General features: G+C 41.8%; 1 protein-coding gene across 1 annotated transcript in view; it reads right to left on the bottom strand.

Annotated features, from left to right (window-relative positions):
* Window positions 1–21,140, bottom strand: part of LOC310987786 (voltage-dependent T-type calcium channel subunit alpha-1I-like) — a gene marked incomplete at its 3' end in the record, with an annotated part of 212,719 nt that overhangs the window by 143,799 nt on the left and 47,780 nt on the right. Inside the window, 2 exon segments of the mRNA XM_083974215.1 lie at window positions 2,757–2,916; window positions 14,593–14,690. Of these exon segments, the coding sequence (XP_083830341.1) occupies window positions 2,757–2,916; window positions 14,593–14,690 (258 nt within the window).

Genomic DNA, 21,140 nt, shown 5'->3' with positions numbered 1-21,140 from the left:
AGCCATGCAGTCTTTATCAATAAAGCATTTAAAACTGTGGAGTCCTGTGATTTCACAATCAGCCTCCTTCGGTATCAAAGCTATAAAACATTCAGATCTTATCTACTGAGTGCCGTTGCCAGAGAGCGCTGCATGGTGTTTCATGGTGTGTGTGAGAAAGTCATCAAAAGCGGCCGCCTGAAGTCACTGAAAGACGCCGAATTTCACGGTTAGAAGCTGAAGGATGTCGACGTCTGAGTGACAGCTGCTGCTGCACACACACACACAGCTGCCGTACACACAGTCTAACACAGACACAAGAAAGGTTCCCTGTGCTATTGAAGGCTACAAGCCGAGGGTGCGGGGTGCGGTGTGGGGGTATCCAGCCTAAATCAACAACAGCATTCACACTCCTCCTCCTCTTCTTCCTCGTCTGAAGCGACATGACAAAAGAGTAATTGAATTTCTGACACTTCCACCAAAATAAACAGCCCACAGCTACTGAGACACACAACGTCAGTCCTGGAAACACCGCACGGCGCTATCACAACTATAACGCTTAGAAAGGGGGGAAGAGGACGAGTGAAAAGGTGAAAAGATATAGAAAAATGAAGAACAGCAAAGTGCATCCACTTGTGAAACCGTAAAGGTCAGAAGCAGCGGCGAGATAAAGGTACAGTACACCTGCATTATCATGTTATTACCATCCTAAAGCGTAGACCTTTTCCTAAACCCCAGGCACGCCGCTGGGGGTATTCAGGGGAGTGTGTGTGTGTGCATAAATATGCAGTGCAGTGTAAGAAGAAGGGAATGTGTGTATGTGAGCACAGCAGGTGAGACAAAAAAAGGCGATGACAAGAAAATAAAAGATGAATCTAACCGAGGGAAGTCATGGGAAAAGTAGTTCTGGTGGAGGAACAGAGGTCAAGCAGGTCCAGCTTTGTTTTCTCAAAAGAGAAAATCTGAAGCCGATTCGGTGAAACTAGGCGAGAAATACTTTTCTCAGCGTTCGGCTGGAGCTCCGGTCCCCGCGGAGAGACCTGAACGCTCCGCGGTGGAGCTGCACAGGAGTCAGTGGGAAGCAAAACCATAAAACAAGAAGTTGAGAAAGTAGAATATTATAATGAATCTTGGGCTAATTACACATTCAAAATGATGCAATGTAATTGAAACTGTGACTATGAAGAGATGCTAATGAGTTATTCATTAGATGGTGTTGGGTCAAAAGAAGAAAAGACATCAATACTGTAAAGCTGTAGAAGTGACATTACAGAAACACATTTCTGTAAGTTGTATGATGACACAGATGCAGTATGTACAGTAACATGAACTGAGGACGTTACTACTTCAGCTTTTAATGAAATACATTTACTTCAAACAATCATGACCGACCGCTATCATTTCCTGATGTTATAGATCAGTTTTACCCATGACGAAAGGTTAAACATGTTTTCTTTGTTGTCTTCCTTTCAAACCTTAAACATGATATCTATTATAGTCATGTTAAAGGAATAGTTCACCAAAACATGAAATTCAGTCATTGTTGACTCACTCTCATGCTGATGAATAGTAGTTTTTTATTCCTCAAAGTGCATCTGGAGACCCAGGAGGCCGGTTCGTAGTCCAACGAAAACTTTATATAAGAGTAATAGTGCCCAACACAAAAACGTCCATAAAACTACACAAAAACCATTTAATATTCCTCTACTACTGCTCATCCACTGCAATCCAAGTGTCCTGAAGGGATATAGTCCAGAGTTTACCCGAAATGATGTTATTTAGACAAGTCTGGTCACGTCCGTGTGCATTGCGTGAACGCGAGAGCACAGCCGGCAAATTCAATACAGGACTGTTTAGGCTGTAAAAATGTCCTAAATGATGTTGTTTTGAGTAAACTCTGGACTATATCCCTTCAGTATTCATCAGCATGAGGGTGAGACAATACTGACTGAATTTCATTTTTTGGTGAACTATTCCTTTAAGGTGAAAGAGCAGAAAGTCTGCAGATCTTTAGATGTTTCAGTCTGAACCAGACTCAGGAGTTTGTTTTGTTTATATTGTTGGTGTTTTTTAGCTTCTACCTGGTAGTAGCTGTCATGTTAACACTCACACTCTGTACACTGACGAGGTTTCAGCTTCATTTTGTCTTCCAGGAAACAGCTTCTCTGTTTCCTCAGGTTACATGACGCATAAATGTCTGCCTGTCTGGATCCATCTTTATGAGCCTGTTACTGCGATTCTGCTTCAGGGTTTGTTTAGAAGAAGTGAACATTATAATTTTCTTTTATTATGGTGATAAGACAGGGAGGAAATGAGCACCTGCAGTTCATGTTCACTCATTTTTCTTTTGAAATAATGTTAGTTTCTCATTTTTCTTTTCTTTCTTTCTCTTTTCTTTTGCCTGTGATAACCTGGAGGCTCGCCGGCCTCTCTGTGGTAAAACACTGTCGCTGATTTGACGAGAGCAGCGGAGGTTGTGATGGGTTGACGCCGGGGTCGAAGGGGTGAAAGAAAAAAAGTGTGTTGGTTTTTTAATGAAGTGACTCTGAGATAATGATATTTGCTTTGTGCAAATTTTGATTTGCAATCAGCCTCATTTTATTAGCACTTGAGAGAGAGAGAGAAAAAAACCTTCATCTCCTAGCGCGGTGATATCAGAAAATTGACTAGATGATGTAATTAATCTCACACTGAGTGGCACTGAGGGAGGGCACGCAATGAGAGGACAGGTGTTACACACACACACACACACACGTAGAGCAGGTGGAGAGACTCACAGTGTGAAGTTCTCCTCCAGGTAGCAGCGGTTCCTCAGCAGCCCCGCCCACAGCTGCACCCCGATGATGCCGAAGATGAAGAAGACGAAGAAGCAGAGGAGGAGGACGTTCCCCAGCATGGGCAGCGTGTCCAGCAGCAGGTTGACCAGGATGCGCATGCCTGAAGAGGGAGACACAGAAAACAACATGCATCTCATTATGACACCTGTCGCACAACGTCTTCTTCCTCTTCTACTTCTCTTTCTCTGATCTTCACTATTCAAAGTTGGGGTGAAAACAGCAACAACAGCTTCACCCACAGAAAGGTAATCTTTGAAGTTACCACGGTTCAGTTCACCACAGCTTCTTCCTTCCCTTCAAATGGTCAGCAAATAAGAAAATACTATCATTGAACTTTCCACTGTTCATCCTGAAGTATTGAAAGAGTATTTTGTCAGCACAGTGCGCAAGGATTGTGGAAAATGTAGAAAATTGGCATGATATATTTAGGATTGTACGACGGAAACTTTGAGAATAAAGTCGTAAATTTACGTCTTTATTCTCGTAAATTTACGACTTTTTTCTCGTAATGTTATGACTTTATTCTCGTAGGAAATGTACGACTTTATTCTCGTAAATTTACGACTTTATTGTCGTAATGTTATAACTTTTTTCTCGTAGGAAATGTACAACTTTATTCTCGTACTTTACGACTTTATTTTCAAAGTCTGTTTTTTTTCTCAATATGGCCCTAATACTCCGTCGTAGAATTGTGACTTTTTTTTACTTGATTAATTATTTGCACAATTACAGAAATACAAGGCAACAAACATGAATTTAAAAACAGATTGTGCAAATGAGATTAAGAAAGCCCATGAGAGCTAAGAGAGATCTCATCTAATAAATAGTAATAATAATAATGAAACATCTTGAAACATTCAAGAAATCCACAATTAGACTTAAGTAAATAAAAAAGGTGAAAATAAAAAAAACGGTGTCCTTATAAAGGTTAACGGATAAAATATATCATAAAATTGAGTAGAAGGAAAAGTAACTTCAACAAGTGTTGGATTTTCTGTTATTTGTGTAAAAGGCTGTAAAAATCAATAAGGTGATGACCGGCGCTTTAACAAACAAGACCAAATAGTCGCATTTAAGTACTTCAGGTGCTGGTTTTATATGTATGCAGCTTCTACCCACTTGACTCCAGACAATAAAAGCAGAAACACTTTTATCTTCATGGCTGAGGAGGCTGATTACGGTAAACAGTCTGCTCTTATATTCACATCTCTGGTCTTATCGAGTTTTCTACACAACGAGCTGCATTCACCCACACACACACACACACACACACACACCAATTATACACTGGGTTCAGTGTTTTGTCTGAGGACACTTGGGCGTGTGGGCTGGAGGAAGGAGCCGGGAATCCAACTACTGACCTTCCAATTAGCAGAACGACCCGCTCTAACGGCAGAAACATTTTAGGAAACAGCAGCAGAGTGTGGGACCAACACTGAGGAGGTCTGACTTTATTTTTCATTGAAGAAAATGATTCACTGCTGCCCGACAGATAAAGGTACAGGAGGCGCTGAGGGTTAAAGTCCAGGCCAAAGACACATTTAAAGGAGCTTGTTGACCTTTTTAGCTCCGGTCCGAGGCAGAGACTCAACCAGACTTCACACACACACACACACACACAGCCTGGAGGAACACTCAGCTCCACTACTGTATGTGTATCATTTTCTTTCTCAGTGTACCAAACAATTTAGCTGTCATCCTCTGACTCCATGTTGTCTGTCAAGAATCAGTCGCTAAATTATATTTCTGCAGCTTTAAAGTGTCAGTCAGTGTAAAGGAAATAAGCAAGAAGCTAAAACACAGATCAGAATCCAAACCTTTCATTGTGTGTTTATAGCAATACACAAACAGATGCATCTGTATAATTTGCGCACACACTTCTCTCTCTCTCTCTCCTCCTACTTCCCTCTCTCAGGCAGAAATGTAAAACATTATGCTGCCATTTCCATATAAACCGCTCCATTATCATAATTACCTAATCAATCGCTAATCTCCAGGCTAATTGTGATCCCACGGCCCATTACACCTCCTCTGATCTCTGTGCAGGAACTGAACCAGGGGGTTAAATCCTATATGTAAAATAGATGAAGGAGTGATACAGTGTTAAGCTCAATAACCAGGGGGGTAAGTGGGCAGTGGGTGCTCGGACACCCACCCCGCCCCCATAATTATGTAATTATTCAAAACGACTGAGGCTGAAGGAGCAGAAGAGAAAGAAGCTGTAAAGGCTGAAACACCTTTTCCCTGGATAAAATCAACTATGTGACATTTAAATTAAAAATGATAGCCCTGTTTTAAATGTTATGCATGTTCTCCTCCTGGTTTTACATCCCCTTGTGGAAAATGTTCCTCAGCTCTGCAGGAAGTGACCGATCACATCCACAACCTGCACATTTCTTATGATAATTTAAAGGAGACATATTTTGCCACAAATTATAATAGTTCCCAGATGTCTTAAAGACATGTCTGTGATATGCTTCAGTCAAAATACCCCAGCTTCAGTGCCTGTCGCTTTAAATGCAAATTAACCACTGCTTGCCCCGTTATGCAAATTTGAAAGCTAGTCACATCACTGTTGGACATCTGAGGGAACAACTCGTAAAACCACATGGATTTCAACCTATAGAGCCTGCACATTACATATTTTTCGGTCCGTTCTCACATTTTGGGGGTCAGAAGGCAAGACAAACCTAAATATATGTTGAAGTGATATTTCCACAATATGTCCCCTTTAAAATCCACCCTTTAAAAAATATCCGTCCTCTTTTTCATCTCTTTTGGTAGAAACCCAGCACATGACCTTTGGTGAACACTATGCTGGACCCAGCTTGCTTTTTTCCCCTCCTCAAAGTTAATATTTAATGATTTGAAGGTGCTGCAAGTTCTCGCTGGCAGGAAGAGCAACTGCGTCAGGAAAAAAAAAAAGTCCCTAATAAAGCATTTTTATTCTGATCACTCTCAGTTAATAGACCTGCTGTTAACTGCACATTGAAAAACAGTTAGCAGAACTGAACCAAACCCAGTTAGTGCCAGATATTGAACTTAATACAACTTTCCCCTGAAACAATGGGAAGGTGTTTTATTTCTTCACAGTGATTAAATCTGTAAGAAGTCAGCAAGAGCTTAAAGTGCTGCAACAACGGTAATGTGGAATTATTACCAATTAAATCAACAGTTAAATACGTAATTTGTGTGTATTTCAAGATGCAAAGTTGCAGCATTATTCCAAAAAAAATAAAAGAAGCAAAAGTTTGATGTGATTAAAAAGTTAAAGGAAACAAAATTGTTGCATACAGGAAGTAAAATTAAAGTATCTTTATTGGAACAGCAGCGTTAGCTAGGCTACTTGATGATGAGATACTGTATTACCTAATGTTGACTAAACTCAACAACAAATATTCATTTTATGTAACTATAAGGCAACTCCACTCATTTGAATCATTCGCAGGGAGGGGAAACATTTGGAAAAAAGAAAATGAGAGAAAACTAGATTAGAAAGTTAGAATAAACAGAATATAAATGAAAAGGGGAGGGGCGGAGGAGAGAGGGAGAGTTATATGCTGATGAAAGTTAGCTTGGCTGCTAACGCGGGCATCTCCCCAGGGGGGATTGTGGGTAATGCAGTGAACAGCCCGAGTCCTTTAAGCTTGTGGCCAGTGGGACCGGGGCCTGGATAATTTCCATTAGCGTTCCCATTAACCAACTCTTCTGCTCACTTCACACATCCTCCACTAAGTGTGTGTGTGTGTTTGTGCGTGCACGTCCACCACTCAACACTCATCCATATAAGTGTGTGTCTTGTGAGAGTTTGTGGTTTTGCACCGGTCGCTGGTTGTGCGTTCCTGCATATGTTGCCTGCTGCCAGTATACAGTGTGTGCATAATGGCGTGTTTGTTTGTGTGTGTGTTTGTGCATATGCGTGATTGCAGCCTGTGTGACTGTGTGTGTGTGTGTGTTGCTTGTTGCTCTCCCGCAGCATGCAGATTGAATTACCCCTGAGATGAGCTCTGTGGTAAATTGTCTTTAATAAAGGAGAGAATTGCTTCTTTATTCATCCAACAAATAAAGACGAGTGAAATAACTGCTGCTTTTGGCAGCTGGTGCTGGCGCCGCGCACACTGTGTTTGTTATGAGCCGACCTTTCCATCCTGTGGCCCCCGTGTCTGCTGGCTTTCACCATAATTGAATACTTATTATACATATTTATGTTGGTAACTGCCCTGTCATTACTTGATAAAGCATGCACAAGTTATTCTACACCAGTGCAGCAAACACTTTTATGCTCTCATAGGCCAGACTGGGAAATGATGCATGACTGAAGGGATGTTTTTGTTTCTAAAGTATCTGTGTAGAAAAAGTACAACATAGCTAAGAGTTAAGTTCATGGTGAGACTATTATTCTGGCTAACGGTATGGTTTATTAGGACTGTGCAGGAGAACAGAGAGATCATAAATGTTATTAGTGGCACCTCTGGTTTTCCCTCATTATGCTGCCTTTGCTTGTTAAAGGAGAGATATTATGCTCCCTTTCTACAAATTAAAATAGTCTTAAAGACATGTCTGTGACATGCTGTGGTCAAAATACCCCAAGGATCAAACATCACAGCTCTTTTCATCCTCTCAAATCAGCCCTGTTCAGAACGGCTGGTTTCAGTGCCTGTCCCTTTAAATGCAAATCAGCCACTGCTTGCCCCGCCCCTTCTCCTTGTACCAGGTAAGGGTGGGGTTATGCATATTTGAATCCTAGTTGCATCACTGGAAGACAACTGAGGGAACACCTCATAAAACCACATGGATTACAACCTAGGGAGCCTGAAAATTACAGATTTGTTTGTCAATTCTCACATTTTGGTGGCCGGAAGGCAAGACAAACACCCAAATATATGTTAAAGACCCTTTTAAAAAGTGATATTTCCATAATAAGTCCCCTTTAATGCTGAACTAAATAGTGATTTTTCTGCTGTGCCAATGATCCAGAACCAGAGCTGTGGAAAAGGAGCTTAAACCACATGGAAAATGCTATGCTAAATGCAAAAAATGCTAATGTCAACACGATCGCCATAATAATGTTAAGATATTTAGCAGACATGGTCTATGTTTGTGTTTTTGCTTTCGCATGCTAACATTTGCTAATTTACCCAAAAAATACAAGATTTAATTCATGGAAGCTAAATCTGAGGCAGCACAGGTACAACACAGAAAGCCTGTCAGATCCCACGGCTGTGACTGACATGTCACCGAGGCCAGAAACCTTCATCAGGGTGTTGAAATGAAATCCAAACAAAGACCTAGAACGTGACAGGATATGACTCAAATAAGTTGCACATGGCAGAAACCAAGCGGGTGGTAATTAGGTTGCATCTCGTGCTTCTCAGGTTTCTGTGTTTGGGTTTTATTTGAAAGGTTTTCTGACATCAGACCTCATGAGTCAGAGCTCCTTGGACTGTTTGGTTCAGTGTGCAGTCGCCTTGACCCTCGGCTGCACACGGCAAGGGTTTCCACCCACTCTGACCTAAAAATAGACAATAAAAACTTTCCATGTCATGGCTTCAGTCATAAACCAAATATCTGCAAAGGCTAAAATTAAATTAATATCTGTTTCATGGCAAACCCCATCTAATGCTTGTTGATGCCTCCCAATTTGGACGAAAGTGACCGACAGACAGAGTGACTTACATTTCTATCCCTTGAATGATATCACAAACATTAACCACTGGGACAGTGGCAGGAAACAAACTACAGTCTCTCTCCAACATGAGACTCAAGCCCCCGGCATCACCTTACAAACAGTCACACTGTTAATTCAGTTTTCCTTTTGGAATAACAGGAAAACTTAGCTAGCATAAGGGTGCATTCAATATTTGTTGGAGCTCAGAATGACGTCAGCCCTGAGTTGAGCTCCCTCCATTTGAAAAACAAACACATATAAATTGATGATTGATATAATGATTTCATACTTGCAAATGTTAGATTTAAATGGTAACATTTAGTGCTACGTTTTTAAAAAGCCGTCAAACTTAAAATGGCACGAGGTGTTAGCAACCCGCTAGCGATTGTTAGCAATACTGTTTTGATAACAACACTCTAGTGGACCCCAGGATAGCCATTGCTCATATAATGAAGTAATGGCAAATGGGGATCCTGATAAATAATCAAATAGTGTAGGAAGTAAGAAACAGAATAGGGGACCAGAAATTAACAGTACTATGACAAATAAAATGAACAGACAAAATTGCAGAGTTCACTACTGTTGATGTGAGTAGCAGCCATCTTGAATTCTTATATCGGACATGTTGGGATTTGTCCGACTTTCCAAGTCAGAGATCTGACGCCAAGATCTGAGGTTCAAGATTAAAATTGACTGAACTTGGAGTTTGGAAATTCCGACTTCTACAAACAACTTAAACAAATCATAAGAAGCCAACAACCACCACCACAACCACAGCTAAACAGGCAAAGCTACTGTAACAGAGTTTCAGCTATGAGCCTTGATGGTTGAAACTAACCAGCAACAAATGTGGTGTGTGCGTGTGTATATGTGTGTGTTACTATGTCCCTTAGACTCAAGGTCTGTGGGAAATTGCAACATTGGGATTTATGTCTCAACCTGGTCGTTATAGTTGAATAAAATTTATTAGTGTGTGCACGTGCATGTGTTGAGATATATGCTGCTTGTCGATGCACCTGCATATTACTAACAGCAAAAAAAAAGAGTGGTTGCATCGGCTCTTCTCTTCCTCTACAATCTAATCACCTCTGTTTTCTCATCTCTTCCCTCTCTTCTCTCTCTCTCTGGTCCCTCGTCCTCTCTGTCCCTCTATCATTTCATCTCTATTCATCCGACTCCCTCCATCCCTTGCACTCGTCTCCCCGGCTCTATCTATCATCGTAATAGCCTGCTCATCTGAGTCCCCCCGCATCTCTCCTCTCATCATCCCTCTCTTCCTCTCGTCCATCTTCGCCCATCCTTCATGGAGCTGGATAAGCCCCTCTTCCCCAACTCATTTGTCTCTAGTTGTCTCTCTCTTTCTCTTTCTTTTTTTTTCACCCTCGCTTCTCACCTGCTTTTTTTTCTCTCTTTCATCTTTCCTTAACCCAGATGCTGCTGTCCTTATTGAAATGCTGCTCAATAAACCGCCTCAGTCGAGTGAGAGAGGATCTATTTATTTTTCAGTTTTCCCCTGAATTATATAAAGTGTTTTGTTGACTTTCTTTCCTCTCACTTGTTTCTAGGTGAAACTTTTCTCCATCAGCCTCTGTTACAGACACATAATAGAATAAATTTCCCTTTTGAATGTCAAAGCGGAGAGAGAAAAAAAAGTCACCTCTGCTTATAGAAATGCCACATTACAGTTGTAAACACTGTAGGACTCAAATGACTCACTGCTGTTTGTTTCCTCAGACACAGAGCTGCACTAAACAACCCAATGCAAATGGCAAATTAAGTCCACCGTGCATAAAGACAACAAACACCGCTTCAAACAAGAACAAACATAATGTAAAACTCACAGGGTGGAAGATTTTGTGCATACTGTTTTTTTTTATTTTACATTTAAATAAAGCAGCTTGTTTTGCCAGTGAATCATACAACTGTTACTCAAATGACTCATAAAGTCTTTTTCTCTCCTCCACCTCTGTGATTAAGGTCCAGTTATGTCGAGGCTAAACAAACCACCCAGTGAGCAGCCGGAGCAGAGGCGAGGCCGACATCAGCGCTGATTGAAACGGACCAGTTTCTGCTCTGAGAGAAGCTCAGTGGTTCACCACCTGTGGACCTGGGCCATCAAGGTCTAAATATCCTTATCAAAACAGTATAGTACAGTGTGTGTCTGTATATGTATATTCGTTTTCTAAGAAAGGAAAAATCTAAAATTTAGGGATTTTTTGCGGCGTACACTTGTTTTGTTTCTGTCTGCAGTGGAGGATCTTTGCTTTTTACTTTTTTAGTTGGAGTTTAGTAAATCTAGCTGTTAGGAAATGCTTGTTATTGCCGCCCATCGCCATCATTCATTATGCTGCCTGTGCTCGTCCTCCAACTTTTTGAGATGCAGAAATTTCCAAGTTATTTTTCACAGATTTTTTCTTGCAATTTGTGACTTTATAATGTTATGTTCCATTCTCTCATTTGCAACTTTTAGAAAATTCTGGGTTTTAAACTCTGAAATTGAACCATATCTCTCTCTCTTTCAGCCTGTTTTCGCTTCCTTTTTTAGATTGTATAATTGTTGCTATTGTAAATGATGGTCTAATTGTTGGTTAAAATATCACATCCATGGCAAAAAAACTGGAGCACAAACATGCAGAACGATTAACAACAGGAACATTAATAAAGGAAACAGACAGAGAAGATCCTCACCTGGCTCTTCACTCTGTCAGATCAAAAAATAAATAAAATGAACTAAACCTCCGACATGTTTCTCTACTTTCAGTCCTGAATCAAGTGCTCTGAGAGACATTTGGCCTCAGCGTTGTCCTGCAGTTGGACATTTTGGAGGTTTGTCTGTCTGTCTCCGATGTCCACGTCCAGTCTTATTGTCCCGTCCACCCCCCTCTGTCCATCTCCTGCCTCTGCAATGATGTCACATTAACCTCCTCATTTGCTGCCAGTGAACACGAGGTCACAGCTCCAACATCCCCCGCAGGGGTTTTTTTTTGGCATTTGCTGAGACGACTTGTCTTTTCTCACATTTCAGTTTAGAGACGACATCTGAAAAAAAAAAAGTATTGTATTTTTGTTCAACACGATAGCTGACTCATGATCTTCAGGTATAAATTGGGAAAAGGAACAGGGAGCTGGCTGCTGCTGCTCCTGCAGGTAAAGTGCCTCATTGTTCTCCATGCATAGACAATGAGAAGCAGACAAACGCACGGGAGTGTGTGATCAGGCTGTTCCAGCTGATCAGCTCTGCCTCCCTGTACTGTTGATGCACAACTCACCAGAGGACAACCTGAGGTTTGTCTGTATCTCCCTTTGGAAACAAATTGCTCTCGAGAGACACAGAACAGAGCTACGACTGAGAGAGAGAGAGAGAAAGGGATGGAGGGATGGAGAGGATAAGACAAGAGGAAGAGAGGAAAGCAGGAGACAGAGTGGGAGGAAGGGGAAGAAGTCCAGATTAGAGACCGGCCTTGACTTGAAATAGCCAAAGATGGCATATGGAAGGAAACAGAGGGAATAGAGAGAGAGAGAGAGAGAGAGAGAACAGAAGAGGAGGAGAGACAGAGATATGCAGATGATGACAACAAAGAAGTTCTCTCTCTCTCTCTCTCTGCATGTTCATATACTGCAGCCAAATATAGCTATCAATGCACATCTCTCTCTGTGGCCGACCAAAGCGGCTGCAGCTGCCTCCACAGACGAACCAAGGAAAAGGATATAAATTACTCAGATAGTTTGTGATGCAGATTTATGAGCGGTGGGAGGTTTCGGCAATTATACTTATAAAGGAAGCAAAACAACATTAACTTCAAGTGGCAGCAGCATATCTGACTTAGAGAGTCCTCCTGGCTTCTTAAAATGATTGCCCTGCCGCTGCCGGGCACGATTTAGATGCAGAAATCACAAAAGGCGACAAGCGGCAAGCAGCTCTGATTATTCTCATCTAAAAAAAAAAAAAAGAAAGGGAAAAAAAGGGGCGAAGGCTAAGCAGCGGTCGGAGTCGCAGTTGAAGTGACGGGCCGAGCACTTCACTGGCATCCCATCATTGCTTCAGTATGGTTCATCAGCAGTTTTGCATGAATTTACCTCCAAAACAACTCTGTCTGGTAACGTTCAGTTATTATCTCATAGCGTGGTGAATGTGCAGGTCACAACTTGTCCACCAGAGCATTTTGGAGTTGTTAGATTGTGTTTTTGGTGAGTTTTATGATGGAAACCAAGAAATTCCATTAGCCTCCGTAGCGTAGCTCTGAGCAGCTTGCAGCTCTGCTCCACCGTTCTAAAAATAGCTTGCATCGACAATTAAAGGTAACAAAACTATAGGGATTATGGCAATGGGCCAATTTGCCAAAATGTTGAACTATCCCTTTAAAGTAAATGTAGTGCATACGTACAGTGTTTTCTAGTCTTCTCCACCACTCAAAGATCTTTCAAATACTGAAACCTCAGAGGTAGTTTTAATATGTTGCCCAGGCACATTTCAACACGAGCAGTGGAGGAGCCAGGGACCAAACCATCGACCTCCTGAGCCACGGCCACCAGTCGTGCACTAAGGAGGGATTTATAATTTCATAGACACTATAAAGTCTTCTGTCTGTCCTTCTGCACAGGTGATAAAAACACAGCATTGTTGAAGTGGAGCTGATTCATCATCTAGCTCCGAGTCTAAACTGCATCAACTTAGTCAATATTCAAATGGCCGTTTCCTCACGGGAATAATACTGTACCTATCAATCTATCAATCCACCATCAAAATTGACGGGAACGGTGCGCCTTAATGTTCAAGGTGAACTCACAGACTATTCTCAGTTATTTTTGGGGAGATGAAACGTCTTCACAGTCAGCGCTGTGATAGCCAGAAAGTAAATAACATCCTCCGAGTCGGTCATGGATGGAGCGCTGTCTCTTGTTATCACAGGCAGACATGACGTGGAAGTTCCACTTGTGACAGGCCTGAAAAATCATTTGTATATTCTGCGGCTGCCGACCAAATAAATCTGATGTCCTTGTCCGACAGAAATGGAGTATTTTAAACGACAGAAACCTCCGTAACTCAAGCTGGAGGCTTTAAAACAAAATACTGGACCAAAAGTAAACGCAGAAGTAAACAAAGGTTAAAGCATCCACCTGGATTAGCTACTGTAGCTATCTGCATAATCGACTCCTGGGCGACCGAGTATAAGCCGCCTGTTGGTGTGCGGTGAGTCACAGGAGATTTAGAGAACATGAGGTTAGAGGAAGGTCGTGACGGGAGCTGAATACTAAAAATACACCACTATGCATGATGAACTGATTTCCCACCGGGAACCTGAGACATGAACATGACTCAGTCGGGACATTGGCCTTTTGAACACAGTGTTGCTGTGGAACACAGAGTTCAATCCTTGATGCCAAATCAAACCAGGAGCCACTGTATGTATACACACATCTTCATATAAGACTGTGTACACATGATGTACTGGTGTTTCTGTTTTATATAAGCATGTGTTTATCTTCTGTTGGCACATTATGAACCTTCTACAACATCTGCAACAGGTTGGCTTAGTTCCTCTAGTGTGGACATGAAATCCTAATTTTTTTATGCACCACACATCTGGAACTAACATCCTGAAAATGTGTTTCATCGTATTTCAGCTTATATTATTTTATTATCTTTTTGCCTGGTTTTTGAAAAGTGTAACACATTAAATATGCCTCCTATTGCCTTTTTATTTAACAGCGTATTTCTGAAAAGAATAAGTTTAGATATGTCGGATTTGATATGGAACAGCGATGAACCCTTCATTTGGTTAAAAATCACCATGGCAGCTCAGATCAGCTCGAAGCCAAATATATAATTGTCACCTGTTGCCATCTAATGTGAGTGTGTTGAACACAGCTGAAGCGTGACTCATGTTCAGCACCACGGACAGCGGCTGAGCTGCTGAGCTGGAGGGTCGCTGTCCGTGGTGCTGAATGAGAGCCACACACACTGAATCACATGAATGACCAACACACACAGAAAAGGGACACCTATAACCGCTTGGCAACCAAAACTCGCTAAAAAAACTAGACAATGATAAATTTGAATAGGTTTTGGTAGAAATAGAAGAAATAGTGTGAGGTGTTGTGACTTACTTGGCACCCTGTTGATGGCTTTGAGAGGCCGGAGTACTCTCACGGTTCTGATGGCAGTGAAGTTGACGTTCTGTAGGTCCAGGGAGTATTCAACCATCCTGGGAAAAAAAAAAAAAACACACGGAGAAAAACCTGTTAACAACACATTTACAGTACCATAAGGTACGGTGGCCCTGAGAGCTCAAAGCACTGCTTAAAGAACATATGCGAATTCTAAAAGCATCTCTTGCAACCAGCACAACCAAAGATAGAAGCATGTAGCACAAAATTCTCACAACACAACATAAGTGTTTCACATAAAGTGAGGAACCTGGCTGAGATGAACATGTTGACACCAGAGAGAGCTGCAATAATAATCTGAATCATGAGATATCAGTGTTTTAAAGGGGATATAAGATGGAAATATAACTTTATGAAGGCTCTTTAACATATATGGCTCACCTTCTGGCCCCGAAAATGTGAGAATTGACAAAGAAAATCTGTAATTTTCAGCTGTTTTACAAGCTGTTCCCTTGGCTAGTTTTCGAATTTGCATAATACCACCCCTACCTGGTACTGTACCAGTAGAAGGGGCGGGGCAAGCAGTGGTTCATTTGCATTTAAAGGGACAGGCACTGAAACCAGCTGTTCAGAACAGGGCTGTTTTGAGAGGATGAAAAGAGTTGTGATGTTTGATCCTGATTTTGACCAAAGAGTGTCACAGACATGTCTTTAAGACACCTGGGAACTATTTTAATTTGTGGAAATATGTCTCATTTAATAGGCTTCAGTGTGAACTTTGGAGGCATAATATGGGACCTTTAATAAAGCAAACTAAATAACCTCAGTTGCATTCTCGCTTTGTTTGTGTGCATCCCTTGTGCTACACCTTTGTCTGTTTGGTTGTGTTGTGTGTATTTGCAGACTGCAAGCTGATGAGTTTTCCTAATTCCCATTGTGTTTAGCTCTCAGGGCTGATAATGATAAGTGGTATCAAAGAGAATGAAAACAAAGGCCAATGCAGGAATAAACAAACAACCACTGTAACTAATGTGACCATTACTGAGGTGCTCTGTCATCTGACCCTCTGAGTTGTGTTGTTGCCTTTGTTTCTTTTTCCAAAATGCTGAACCAGGAGAACACACAGTCACACCTCCACACAGCCTGGTCCCTTGCTGCTGGGCGGAGGATAATATGAATTAACGAGATGGAGTTAGTGTTCCTAATAAAGCGACACACTCAAACAAACAGGGGTCAGTGGAGGACTTTGCAAGAAGAAAACGTGTGTAAGGACACGGCCATCGATTAGTTCGGACATGAATATGTACGAGTGTGGATGTATGTGTGGCTTTACGTGGCAAAGGCCGGACAGAGTGCTGCGCTGGCACAAACAACAACAACGACGACAAAACAGGCGTTCCATCACTTTGACACAGACGGAGGGAGATGTCAGAGTGAATGAGTCCAGTCGGCCTCCTGTAACCATGAAAACCGGATATACAGTCTTCAGCGTACGGAGTGAAAGCATCAAAGAGCATCCTGTCAGTTCTGCATGCGTGCACGAGAAGGAAAGGCGTGAGATTAAAACCTGCAACCATCTGAGAAGAAAGAAGAGCTTTGTGAGGAAGCAGCCATTGGAGGAGGAAGAGAGGAGGGAGGTAGAGACTAAGAGTGAGCGTCTTTCTATTTCTGATAAGTGGAAAGTGGAAAATAAAGAAGGAAAGGACGGTCAGAGACAGAAAGAGAAAGAGAAGGAGATACAAACAGAGGAGGAAGCGGGGGATCAGACAGCGAAGGAGGTAAAGCGGCGGAGGATGATTAAGTGCAATATAACGATGGCAATAAAATGAGATTGAGAGAGAGGGAGCGAGCCTGAGGGTTTTATCAAGTGTTGGAGATAATTACAGTGTTGGGGAGGAGAGCGACTGAGAGAGGCCACACACATCTGCATGTACCTGTCTGAACGAGAAGAGAAGGAAAAGTAGAAGAATCTGAGGTTTCAAGTTTCAGGTGTTTCACACACGTGTCGTACTCCAAGACATCCCACTCCACTCCAGGATAACAAGCTGGGTGGATGGAGAGAGCACAGACACCTGCTCAAGTGTTTAAAAAAAAGAAAAAGAAAAAAAAACTCGAGCCAATTATTCACTCGTAACCTTTCGACCTGCGCTTCTGAAGAGTCTTTAAAAAAATAGATTTGACGGCAAAATTACAGTGAAATTGACAGAAACATACAAAAAAAAAAAGAAAAACGGGCAATTTCCTGGAGTTCCAGAGGGAGTTTCACAGTTTGAGATGAAATGGAAGTTTCAAAGTTGGAAAACATGAACGAGTTACATAAGGAAGGAAGAAACTCAGGAGGAAAAAAGAAAAAAAAACTGAGGTGTGTCGAACCAAAACCAAAGTCTGGTTTCAGAGTTTTGAAAGTAGAGGTGGCTCCAGGGAAACTTGACCGGGTCCAGAAGAGTCGGAGGAGAAGCTGCAGCGAGCCTCTGCTCTGGGTCAAAGGTCATTCTCTGCAGCAGCGACCAGACCATTAGTCCGGCTTCAAAACATCCGGGAGGTGACAGGTCGAACTCGGCAAACTGTCAAATATGAATCTCATCACGTTGTTGCCGGGACGATGTTGTAACCTCGGCTGTGACAGAGTCCCAGCACATAGCAGACTAGTAAAACACACCGAGCATGAGAAGCGAGGTCGGGGAGTTCACCGAGCGCTGAGATACGGAGGCGATCAGCGAGGACGGCTGCTCGACGTTCAGCCATGATCTAATTGGACAGGCAGGTTTTCTAAGGAGGAGGAAGAAGATGAAGGAGATGAAAAAGATGAATATTTATGTACGTGTGTGTGTAACTTTGTGTGTGTGTGTGTGTGTGTGTGCTGACACCCAGAGGAAATGGACAAAATAAAGTCGACTGAAAGTTTGTGCAGTCGTACGGTGTCACTTCACTTCTACAGCTGCTATTGGTGGTTAGTGGTTACTGTGATGCACTCACAGAGCGCGTGTGTGTGTGTGTGTGTGTGTGTGTGTGTGTGTGTGTGTGTGTGTGTGTGTGTGTGTGTGTGTGTGTCTCTAGTGGGCCACGTAATGGGTATGTGTCATTTTGAGCAATTTTTTCGCAGCAATTTCAGATAAGACCGGTCTTTTTGGTCACACAGCAACACACGGTTACACATACACAACAAATACACCTTCGCACAAAATGATCTACACACCGTGTATTATTACACACACACACCCATAAAAAGCATTAGACCTGATACACCCTAGTTTGAGCTGATGTACAGACAGATAACCTCAGCCTCACACACACACACACACACACACACACACACACACACACACACACACACACACACACACACAGTGTGAGTGTTAAATCACACACAGAGAGGATGGTAACACACACCAGACACACACACACACACACGCTCCTGATGAGTGTCACTATATAAGTTGTGAACCTTCATACACACACTTACAGTATACACACACACACACACACACACACACACACACTGGATCTTGGACTTGTAGGTAGGTGACAGTGTGTGTGTCTGGACAAACAGCCGTATGAACATGTCAGAGCAGGAAGTAGATTACTGTTGCTATAGGGATCTGTGCAGCTGTGGAGTTTTTAAACTCATTTTTTAAACATCGTATTTTTCTTTTCTTTTTTTTTTGTCTCTGTTCTTCAGGGAGCTGCTCCGTCTCTGTCGTTTACTTTGCCCCCTCCCAACCCCTCCCTCACAGAAGTTTCAGCAGTTAGCGGCGTTAGCCCATGAAATATTCTCTGTGGAGCCGTCAGAGTGGAGCAGTGGGTGAGTTCAGCCCTGCTGGGAGGGGAGGGGGGGGGGGGGGGGGGGGGCTTTGAACGCTCAAGACTTTAAAAAGCTACAGAGGATCACTTTAGGATCCAGTTTAAAATCCTCCTCCTCCTCTTTCTCTTTCTCCTCCTCTTCCTCGTCTATAAGGCCTTGGAAAAAGGAACTTGCTTCAGAGAGAGTGTGTGTGTCTGTGAACCATCGGTGCCTTATAAACCTCTGCCGGCCCCTCAGGGTCTCTGAGTGAAGCTGTAGTAACTGTACCTCGCTGAAGAGCCTGAGACCCTGGTGATATTTCAACCACCTCTTTTTACAGGCTGAGAGTTGGGCACTTTACTTTTAAAAAGTTATCAGTTATCGATAGTTACTTTTCTCAAAAAGTAACTGAGTTAGTAAATGAATTACTGCATTATAAAGGTAACTAATAACCAGGAAAAATTACTACAAGTTCAACACGCTAACTCTTTACATCTACAAGGTTTTGACATTTCAGATTTTCAAAACAAGGAAACCTCACACTCTCCCTGATTATAAGGTTCACTGACTCTAGACCTCAGGATCCTCCAGGACCAATTCAAGTTGCAAATTAAAATGAGAAAATTAGATGAAGGTTATGTGTCCGTTAGCAGCATTTCATCACGGTGCTCTCCTTTTTTTCTTTCTTTTCTTCATTTCAATCAAATGAATGTGGAGTTCCCAACAGTGTTAATTATTTCCACCACAGCACAGTGATCTTTTAAAGCTAAAGTCACATTGGTCAGTGTCAGACGCTGGTGCTCCATCATCAGAGTGTAAAACAAATTGTTTCTGCTGTTAATAATAAGATTAAGTCATTACCTCTGATTACTTTTCCCAAAACAAATTTCATTAAATACTAATTTATTTAGTTTTATGATCTTAACCCATATTTTTCAAAGTGTCATGTTTGTTTCTGTTGCTTGATTAGTTTGATGTATTTCAAAGATATACTAGATATACGTATATACACTGTATGAATAATATCTAACAGCCAAATACTGTATATATGTACATGTACCTACCAATAGGTCAATAAATTAGCTCATAGCCTACTTATCTGGCAAAGGCCCAGCTCAATAACACCTACATTTAAATAAACTTTATAAGTGCTATAAATATATAGAACAGTGTTTTTCAACCTTGGGGTTGGGACCCCACATGGGGTCGCCTGGAATTCAAATGGGGTCACTTGAAATGTCTAGCAATTGGTAAAAAAAAAATATATATATATATATATATTTTAAATATAAATATTTTTAATTTTAAACAAATTATTCTTCTTTTTAAAATTATGATTAAAAACACCACACACAATCTCAAACGGCTGTATTCTATACTCTCACTTTCTTAAATATAAATCGAGTTCAAATGAAATGCAGCATATAAAGATATCTTGATTGACGGCCATGATCACGTGACTGCACATGATTGTGGGGTCGCCAGAAGTTTGGGATGTTAAAATAGGGTCACGAGCCAAAAAAGGTTGGGAACCACTGATATAGAGAGTAACAACATACATAACAACTACATCATACTTAGGTCGTCATAAAAAAAATAAAATAAAAAAAACACTGCTGATCCAAACGGAACTGTATGTAACACTATACACATATAAAACACAAAAAATTGAAACAAATGAATTAAAAAATCAATTAAAACCTCTGTCCATGCTGCGATGTGTGAGACGTGCTGCCACTTCCATTTACATTTAGATTCCACCAGCATTAATGGAGGAGTTAATGTGTTTTCCGTCACATTAGGTAGTTGATTAACAAAACAAAACAAAAAAGCCAATCTAATGGGTGGAACAGGCGTCGGACGGCTCTGGAAAGCACAATCAGGTGTCTGATAGGAGACTGCACATTTAGGCCATATGCGCTATTACACAAGGCTACAGAACAAACTGACAGGGCGATTACCGGAGAGCAGTGAACGCATCGCTTTATGGCAACAAGTCCAGGCTGAACTCCCTGTGTAGACGATGGCATCAATTATTAAAATGAGATTAATGGATGCAGCAGATCCTCTGTCCCAGAAGTGGTTTGCAAGTCGAGAAGACTATCATTTTGTTCCTTTCTCTCCATTTTTCCTTTTACAACTTCATCCTTTCCTTACTATCCGTTTCGTTGTGTCCTTGTGTGTGTGTGTCCTTGTGTTTGTGTGTGTTGCTGTTTTCCTTTCTCACATTCCTACTGAGTGCTGTGTGGTGTCAGAGCTCTAATGAGCTACTGTTACACCTCCAGCTGGGTACAGATGCTCATACACATGTCCCTGTTTGTGTGTGTGTGTGTGTGTGTGTGTGTGTGTGTGTGTGTGTGTGTGTGTGTGTGTGTGTGTGTGTGTGTGTGTGTGTGTGTGTGTGTGTGTATGCATGTTTGTGTGTGTGTGTGTGTTTGTGTGTGTGCGTGCTACAAGAATATCTTGTCAAAGATGAAAGCCAGCTGTCTGCTGACGCCGCTGTGGTCACATCACCCGTCTCTCTTCTCACCTGTCTCCTCCTGTCAGATACACAAGCCTCAGACTTCACAACAAACTTCTATGAAACAGAATAACATCAGAAAAAAGACAGTGTGGGCGACACTCTGTCCTGTTCCCGCTGTGCAACACTGAGCCAGGTAAATATCACACTTCATACTGACCTAGCCTCAATAAAGTCAGGTTTCTATGTCTTTTTTCATTATGAATCAGGTCTGAGTCCTCAGACCACAGCCTGTGAACCGAACCA

Source organism: Trachurus trachurus, assembly GCF_905171665.1.
Source record: "Trachurus trachurus genome assembly, chromosome: 1".
NCBI classification, from domain to species: domain Eukaryota; kingdom Metazoa; phylum Chordata; class Actinopteri; order Carangiformes; family Carangidae; genus Trachurus; species Trachurus trachurus.
This window is presented reverse-complemented; position numbering and strand designations above follow the sequence as displayed.